The sequence below is a fragment of the Apis mellifera genome, linkage group LG9 (genome assembly GCF_003254395.2).
Source record: "Apis mellifera strain DH4 linkage group LG9, Amel_HAv3.1, whole genome shotgun sequence".
Classification (NCBI taxonomy): Eukaryota; Metazoa; Arthropoda; class Insecta; order Hymenoptera; family Apidae; genus Apis; species Apis mellifera.
Window position 1 is genome coordinate 8,858,257 of NC_037646.1, and position 9,394 is coordinate 8,867,650.

The 9,394-nt window shown below is 36.8% G+C and overlaps 1 protein-coding gene across 2 annotated transcripts in view; it reads right to left on the reverse strand.

The window, feature by feature from the left end:
• NLG-3 (neuroligin 3) overlaps positions 1–9,394 on the reverse strand; it is a 249,371-nt gene that overhangs the window by 11,364 nt on the left and 228,613 nt on the right. For both annotated transcript variants that reach the window (XM_016913823.2, NM_001145736.1), the window contains 3 exon segments: positions 9,067–9,299; positions 4,276–4,488; positions 3,743–3,881 (listed from right to left, as the gene is read on the reverse strand). In XM_016913823.2, the coding sequence (XP_016769312.1) occupies positions 3,743–3,881; positions 4,276–4,488; positions 9,067–9,299 (585 nt within the window).

Genomic DNA, 9,394 nt, shown 5'->3' on the forward strand with positions numbered 1-9,394 from the left:
TTGTGATTTCACGTTTCTTTATCTACATTAATCCCTTTCCGATAATAATAATTCAGGGAAAGATTATTATTATTATTTCTTCCTTTAAGAATATTATCTTTTAAATGAAAGAAATTGCGCGACAAAAGATTCTATATAAATATATAATTTCCTTTATCTTTATCTAAAAACAATAAACCGAATCCACGCTCGATTAATCGATCCTTTATTTACGAAACTCGAGTTTCTTTTAAATCGATAAAAAAAGAAAAGAATTAATTTGATGCACCAATTGTATCGCGTAATCGCAAAACCAATGAGAACAGAGCTCGTACGATTTACATTGTAATAATTCACAATCTGTCTCAACAATAGACCGATGCACGCAAACCGATTTTCCATCCCCCCTCCTCTCCATTTTCCGGAAGTCATTTCTTCCCTCCTCTCGAAACTTCACCCGAGATTTCGGTGTTCGAAATTAATTTCATCGTCGCGCGGTTTCCCGCCGCGATTAACGCCGCCGATCTCGAACCGTGTCGTTTCCTTTTTTCCCCCCATCCCCGTTTAAATAAACCACGTCCCTCTCCTCCCTGCCTCTCCTCGTCCGTAATTGTCCAGGAAATTATCAGGTGTGGTGTTATCGGGCGGAGTTGGGAACGTTCGATGATAACCGGGTGTATCCGCGGCGCGCCGGGGACTCCGACCGGAAACGCCGCGAGTTCTAACGTGATGCACAACCCCGACCGATCTCGCGCGCCGCTGCATCTCCCTCCTCCTCCCCTCCACCGTAATTTTACAATTTCCCCTCGCGCGTATCCGCTTCCTGAACGGATGCGCGACGCGTCCAAGATACACCGCGTAATGTACACGTGCATGCGATAATAATAGTAATAATAATAATAATCGGGCTCGGGAAATTCATAGCCCCCGTAGCAGTTCGAAACTGCTACCCCTGTTGAACGGAAAGGAAAGCAAAAAGAGGGAGAGAGAGAAAGGAAGAATCGGGGAGAAAGATCGGATCGAGATTCGATTAGATGGATCGATGTTCGTTGATTTCTCGAAGAATTGAGATTTTGACGATTTTTTTAGGAAGGAATTTTTTTTTTTTTGGTACTTGTTGTATTCGAATGGAGGTTCGAAGGATATAGAAGTTAGGTATAGATGATGATGTCTGTGGAATTGATAGAATTATTCTATGGATTCTTAATTTTGTTTAGAACGAGGAATGGAGATTTCTTTGAAGTTGGTTTAGAAGAAATTTTTTAGAGGAAAGAAGAAATTTATTCCAGTTTCTTTTATGATATAGAAGTTAGTTATAGATGATGATAGAATTATTCTATGGATTTTTAATTTTGTTTAGAATGAGGGATAGAGATTTCTTTGAATTTAGTTTAGAAGAAATTTTGAAGAAAAAAATTATTCCAGTTTCTTTTATGATATAGAAGTTATAGAAGTTAGTTATAGATGATGATAGAATTATTCTATGGATTTTTAATTTTGTTTAGAATGAGGGATGGAGATTTCTTTGAAGTTGGTTTAGAAGAAATTTTGAAGAAAAAAATTATTCCAGTTTCTTTTATGATATAGAAGTTATAGAAGTTAGGTATAGATGGAATTGATAGAATTATTTTATGGATTCTTAATTTTGTTTAGAACGAGGGATGAAGATTTTTTTGAAGTTGGTTTAGAAGTTTCTTTTATTTTTCGAGCAGTGGTAAAAGGATGTAAAGTTTTAGTGGAAACATTGAGATGTGATATTGTCGTTCGAATTCGTGAAATCGATCGAGTTTTTTTGAGTTTTATCGTATCATATGGGAAATGAAAGAGAGTTACGAAAATAGTTGAGGAATTTCTTTTTGGATGGGAAATTTTCTAGTATCTCATTTTCGATGATATTTTTAAAAAGTTTAAACGTAGGACGACGAAATAAGGATGTTTTTTTTGGACGGAAAAAAGTCAAAATGGTATTAGAATGTTTCAAGAATTCGAGACAATTTTGCGGGAGCGTATATCGAGAAAAGTCAAAGTAGTATCAGAAAATTTCGAGAATTCGAGACAATTTTACAATACCACTATTATCCTCGTTCTCAACCAAAGAAAGTTTACGTGTTATTACATTTTTCTTCTCGAGAGTATAGTATTTCTCCTCTCTAATTTTTGAACTCTATTTTCCATCTCTATTTTTGTTAATTAAGGAAAAAATACCCAATATAATTCGTGTAATATAATATCACGAAATTTCTTCCTTTGTAATTATCACAATTATTTCAATTTCTCTCCGTTAAAATGAAAAATTTTTCCGTACTCGAATTTCTCTATGTTTCGAATACCTTATACGTGCAATTTTATTCTAAAAATTCATTTATTTTTCATCTGTTGTATTTTTTGAATTATATGTATTAAAAAACGATATATAAAAAAAGAAGTGCAAATTTGATCTCGTTAGAAGTTTTAATAATATAGATGATATAAATATTTTTAACGTTTTTTTAAAATATTTTGTAAATTTTACATGACAGCCAGGAGAGGATATAATAAACATTTTTTTATTTTTTCCTACGTAACGAATATTTTGTATGAAAACAATTTAAAGAGACAATTGCATATTCGTTTCTCATTAGTATAAGTATTACAATATCTCCTTTTCATTATCTTTCAGAATGATATGATAAAATACATTCGTTCGTTTTCATTCGAAAAAAAAAAAAAAGAAGAATTCATCTCTTTTATCGTGATTTTATGATATTTGCCAGTAATGGAAATGTGTATCAAAAAATTGCTCGAAATGATAAATTTTACCTCATTTACATTACGTCCGTCAGTCTTGTGCTTATGATAATAAACGAACTCTCTCTCTTTCTCTCTCTCTCTCTGGAAGAAACACGAAACCACCATTACAAAAGAAAAGTTGACGTTCTCCGTTTCAAAATAGGATGCAAAACCATGCAAATTTCTTTTAAACTTGTTTCTTCTTCCGTTTCTCAAATAAAAAAATTAAGTTAAGGAATCGCGTTATCTCACGATTTCTTTCTTGTTACCTTATCACGAACAACGTGAAACGTACAGAGTGCAAATTTACTGGTTAGAACGAGGGTCGAAGAAGAACAAGTCTTCATCAAACAAAAGAATTCTAACCGATTAATTAATTTTTCTTTACCGTCAAGTAATAAACTCGCCAAAATTATTTTTAACAACATTCCAATATCATCGTGCAACTCTTTGCCTTATAATAATTCCAAATTTAATATCTATTCGATTCTTCATCGAATAAGAATTAACGAGATTCACGTGACGAATTCGAAACTGGTTTCACATTGAGGAATCATCGATTTTACTTGTCTTACATTCACTGGCAATTTTTTCCAAGTTTCATACTCGATGCACCCACATATACGCATATATAGACACATACACACACACGCGCGCGCCTACAATGGAACTTTCATTTTGCATCCCTGAACTACGAAACGTCAGTGGCGAAAACGGATGCGCGGGCTGAAGAATGGGATTTAAATTTGAATGAACGAGGAGGGAACCGTGTGAAGAAATAGCGCGATGTATCATCGTTAGTAATAAAATATGCGAGATCTGGGTTAATGACCGACTCCCTGATTGCATTACGCTACCATTTTGCTATCCTATATCCTGCTCATCGTTGACTCTCCAATTTTTTCCTTTTTTCTTTTTTTTCTTTTTTTTTTCCTCCCCTCCCCTTTTCTCTCCATCACTCGAGGATGAGAAACTTGAGCGAACGTGAACGTACCTGAGGATAGTCGCCGAACTTCGACTGATAGTCGAATACGTACAAATACGAGTTTCGACGGGATTGGCTATGAAGATCTGCCGTTCTCGTAGCCGGTGCCACGGTGTTCGCATCCCCCAAGGCTTCCAAGGTCTCGTCCCTGAAAGAAATATCATTTCCAAATAGCGAATGTGCGTATTTGAAGAAATTATAATATTTGCAATATTAATAAAATCTAACGACGTTTCCTCTCCTTTTTTCTCTCTCATAGATTGGAAAAAGTAAAGACACACTGATCGTTCTTTTTGTTCATTTTTCCATTCAATTCTGCTCCTCCCATAAAAGTGGAATTTCGTGAAACACATGAAGATAGTAAATGGCAATTGGAACGGAATCTGAGATTAGCGCAACGGATTACTTTTATATTACTTAGTCCGCCCATTGTGAATCGAGAAGTGACACGAGAGATATTACGAGAGATTTAACGAGAAATCGTATCCGGGAAGAGGGGAGGGAGGAAAGAAAGCAAGCAGGAGCTTAATCTTTGCGCTCACTTTATGTTGACCGGATGTTGAACGGGCCGTTCCCAATCGGTGTACTCGTTGATTATCGTCGCCAAGATCTCCGCTTGATGATACGTGTACGTGTTACGCACGAATTCCCTCAGGATTTTCGTTCTTCTGTCAGCCTCGATCCCGTACTGCGCGTCATCCGCTGTTAAAGCGAAATACGCCTCCGACCGGACCACGCCAATCATCAAATCGTACCTGCGAAGTAAAATGGAAAATCTCTGTCGTCAAATTGTATCCAGAGAGATAGAATTCAAATTCTGGTTTGGATCTATTAGAGAGAATAAATAATAGAATTAGAGTATTCATCTTGGAGAAGGAATTTGTTTCTTCATCAGGATAGGTTAAATTTTTCGATGGATGCTTGTTTACTTGAAGGGATCGACGTTGAAGAAAGGAAGAGTGAGCGATTTGAAAAAAAATATCGAAAGGTATATATATATATTATTAAATTTGGACAAATACTTTTTCCTAAGAGAAGAATTAAACATTTTCAAAGTGAGAATAAATAATAGAATTAGAGTATTCATCTTGGAGAAGGAATTTGTTTCTTCATCAGGATAAGTTAAATTTTTCGATGGATGCTTGTTTACTTGAAGGGATCGACGTTGAAGAAAGGAAGAGTGAGCGATTTGAAAAAAAATATCGAAAGGTATATATATATATATTATTAAATTTGGACAAACACTTTTTTCTAAGAGAAGAATTAAACATTTTCAAAGCGAGAATAAATAATAAAATTAGAGTATTCATCTTGGAGAAGGAATTTGTTTCTTCATCAGGATAGGTTAAATTTTTCCATGGATTTTTCGATGGATGCTTGTTTACTTGAAGGGATCGACGTTGAAGAAAGGAAGAGTGAGCGATTTGAAAAAAAATATCGAAAGGTATATATTATTAAATTTGGACAAATACTTTTTCCTAAGAGAGGAATTAAACATTTTCGAAATGATTTCGATGATGTTGGTTCGTCAAGGAATAATTGATTAGTTTTTAATTCATACTTTTCAATTCAGAGAAAAGAAATTTAATTATCGAACTTTTTAAGTTTAAACTTAAAACTCGATAAACTTCAGTTTTTTCTCTCCCTCTCTCTCTCTAATTTGATTTCCCGACAACCTTGACAATATTCGCGCTTCGAACGATGTTTTTTCTTTTTTTTTGAAAGCTTTCATTCACAACACGGAAATATAACTTCGTTCGCTGTATTAATTTGCATACAATTTAATGGCATTTCACTATCATAATGGTGTAAACAATTTTGCCTCATTAAGCGGGATTATTCGTGTTTACGTATCATTTTGAACAGAAATGACGAGGCAAATATTTCACAATGGTAAATACGCGTGCAAATTCGAAAATCTCCCTCTCGCGCAAATTATCGAAGAGCCTTGGAAAATATAGCCGAGGGGACGTCTTGTAATGGCAACAGCTCTTCGTTCTTTAAAAAAAATTATTTCGTTCCGATATATATATATAATCTCTCATAATTTTGAATAATTTTATAAAAATCGGGGAGAAACGACGTTTACAAAATTATTAGCCTCGATTAATGAAACAACTACTTGTACACCGCCGCAACGAGGAAGAAGATCTTCGTTTTTATTTAATTCGTCGGTGTTCCCGTTATAGTCGTACGTTCCCTCACTTTTCCCTCTCGATCCCGCTCTTCATTAACTCGCAACATAATTACACGCATGCCTCTGCCCGCCCTTCCTTTCCACCACGTTCAACCATGAAGGAAGGAAGGAAATGAAGATGGAAATAAATAGACGGATAGACGGATAGGGAGAAAGAGAGAGGAGGAGGAGGAGGAGGAGGATGAGGGAGATTCTTTATTCGAGACAAATTAACTCGAAGCATTGAGAGCGTTTCCAGTGAACCAGGTATATTCAACTGCATTGAGAGGAGCGCAGGAGGCAAAGAAACGCGGCTACCAACGATTTTCCATTCCCTTTAAAGTCGTCGTTACGCGTCTGCCGGCGTAAAACACCCCACCCAACACCGTTTATTTATCGCGGGGGGCGGCGGGAGAGGGGCGGTTGAAGGAGCGAACGCTCGAACGAGGAAGGGCCACGCGGAATGAACGAGCACGGGTGAAAGAACGAAAGGCAGCGCGAACGCTCGAAAGAAATGCGACGACAAAGGCGGACAAAGAACGATCGCGGCAAAGGGGGAAAAACCGGAGGGGAGAACCGGTTGATGAGGGAAATTCGATGATGCTTTGGGATCTCCCTGTCACGGATTTTTTTTCCCTTTTTCTTCTTCTTCTTTTCTCTTTCTTTTTTTTTTTCGACCCGAGTTTCGAGATTAATCTCGCGACTTTTAAATTATTCCTCGATATTTATCAGTTTGTGAGTTATTTTTGAACGAGATCGGGATCGATTATATGTTATTTCGAATATATACTTTCTTGCTTTCCATTATGTAAATTATACACTTGTATCTCTTGCTTTAATTTCGAGCCAGCCTCGTAGGAGCGAGGATTAAATATTAGGACGAAGTCGCGTTTTGTAGTCGCGAACAAAATTTAATTTTAATTCCCAATTACAATGGATTGGTGATTTACTGAATATAAATTACGTTACGTGATATTCGATGTTTGATTTCAGGTTATATTAGACAAGATATGACTGCAGTCGAAACTGTAAATCAAAATTTCCTTCCTACTTTGAAGCTTTTGAAAGAAAAAAAAGGGAGAGAATATATTCCTTTCTTCCTTTTCCAAAATATCGTATTCCATTTAAAAAATATAAAACGATTCTATCCTCAAAAAAATAAAAGAGCCAACCAAACTTTTTTTTAATCAGAATCAGAAGAAGAAATAAAAAACGTCTTGCTTCAACACTTTTCTTTCGCGGGAATTTTTCATCGTTCCTTTCAATTTCTTCTTCCTTCCCCCCCCTTTTTTTTTCTTTTTTCACGAAAAGCAATCAGCCATCGTCGCCTTCCGTTTCTCGCGAACCAATATTCATGGAATTAAGCTTAGCTCCCCGCAGTTATTTCGTTATTCGCTGTCGTCGTGCGAGCCTTTGTGCGAAAAACATTTTTCCGTGGCGGCGAGTCCCCGCATAAACACCCTTGTTGGTGATGCAATTGTTAAATTACTTCAGCGTGGGCGGAATAACGTTTTGACTGGACGGAACGAAGGGGACAAAGGGAGAAAGAGAGAGAGAGAGAGGCTGGGAGAGTGAGTCTCGTGACAACGAGAACCTTAAAGAGGAAACTCGAGTAATTAAAAGTGCTGTACGTAAACGCGTTGCGTTGCGTACAGGGGCGAGGAAAGGAATCGCGGAATAGGGAGATCGTGGGGCGGAAGATGAATAGGAACGAATTTAAGCGGAAATTAGGAAACCGAATTCTTTTTTTTTTTTTTTTCACCAGGTGATCGAAGGTAAACGCGATGAGAAAGGGGATGAAGAATTAATGGAGAGAGGAATTCATTTAAGCCGTGTGAAATGAATATTGGAATGGACTTTCGATTCTAATCAATTGAAGAAAATTTGAAGAAAATTTATGACACATGTGTGGGTAACCACGAAAATGACTGACAACAAGAAAATATTGATTTTTTGAACGAGGGAGAATTAAAAAGTTGATGAAGTAGTTTAAAAAACTAACTTAAAAAACTCTAAAAACTAGAAAAGGATAATTGGAATATTTTTTTTCGATTATTCGAGTTACTTGAGCATGAATTTCAGTTAAAAATTTGCATCGTGCAAATTAACGAGATCAAAAGCGCAGCGAGTTTAAACTCGAAAAGATATTTCAAGGAAAAGGAGGTAAGATATTTGAAGGAGCGAGAGAGAGAGAGAGAGAGAGAGGGCAGAGGGTAGACAAGCCGGTGACAAGCAAATAAGAACGAGTAGATAGTTCAAAGTAGAGATAAAAAGAAGAGCGGAGCGAGAGAGTGATCAAGGGAAAGAGGGGAAATAAAAAGAGGCAGAGATTTGCCAAGACAGCGAGATGTCATGAGATAAAACGAGCGCAAACGAGAGAAAAAAAAAAGAAGAAGGAGAAGATGAGAAACGTGAAGCACGTGCGAAGAAGAACGCGGAGAAAGGAAAGAAAGACGGAGTCGTGCTTGTTGGCCACAATTCACGTGTCGAATAAGAGAAAGTCATTTTTACTTTTTCCAGCGAGAGTTTTCTCAATTAGCATACATTAGTTTAACCAACGTAACGAGACCACCACTGTTTTATCTCAATTCTATTTAACGATATAACAGGATTGTTATATCACATATTTGATAATAAATTTCGCGAACTCGTTAAAATTAATGCATACTTCGTTTAATGCCACCGCGAATACTTTATCTTCTGAACTGATATTCCCCTTTGTTCTATGCGTTATAACATCGAAGAAAAGTATTTCGATGACTTTTAACGACAATTTTGAAGAATACTTCACATAATTGTGGACGGATTGAAATTCGTAAAATATATAAAAAAAAGAAAAGGAATCTGCTCTATCTGAATTTCATCAACTGTATCAGAGAATCGTAAAAGGATTTTCATTAGCGTTTATCATGCGCTTTCATCGAGATTGAAATTCACATGCTGTAAAAATTTAACAATCTTCCTCTCTATTCCTAAAATATTTCACGATACTTCTTCCTTTCGATTTCAATTTTCTTGCAGTTTAAAGTATTCAAATATGAATAAGAAAGTAAAGAGGGGTAAAATTTCTCGTCCAAGGAGGAGAAGGAATTAAGGGTGAAAGTGTGCACGAGGAAGGAAACGGAATAAGATCATAAGGGAATCGTAAGAAGAGTACCTCGAGAGCTTCGCTACGACGTCCTTCCGCAGTAAAATGTTGTTCAACGTATTGATCGTGTCCACTTGCAGGGTGAAGTCTTGATCCTCTGGATCCCCTGGATCAATCACAACTCCGTCCACGCTTGGTCCGAAGGCGGGGGCGAATTCCAATCCTTTTACGGGTACGGAAACCAGCGCGTTCAATGGCACCTCTCTCAGACACCTGAGCAACGCTTGAGAATCACTTGCGGCCTGGACAAATAATCCACGTGAGTTTTTTCTTTTTTTTCTTTTCTTTTTTTTTTTTTTTGAATGGAACGAAACGGCTTGCGTGCACGAGCATATCG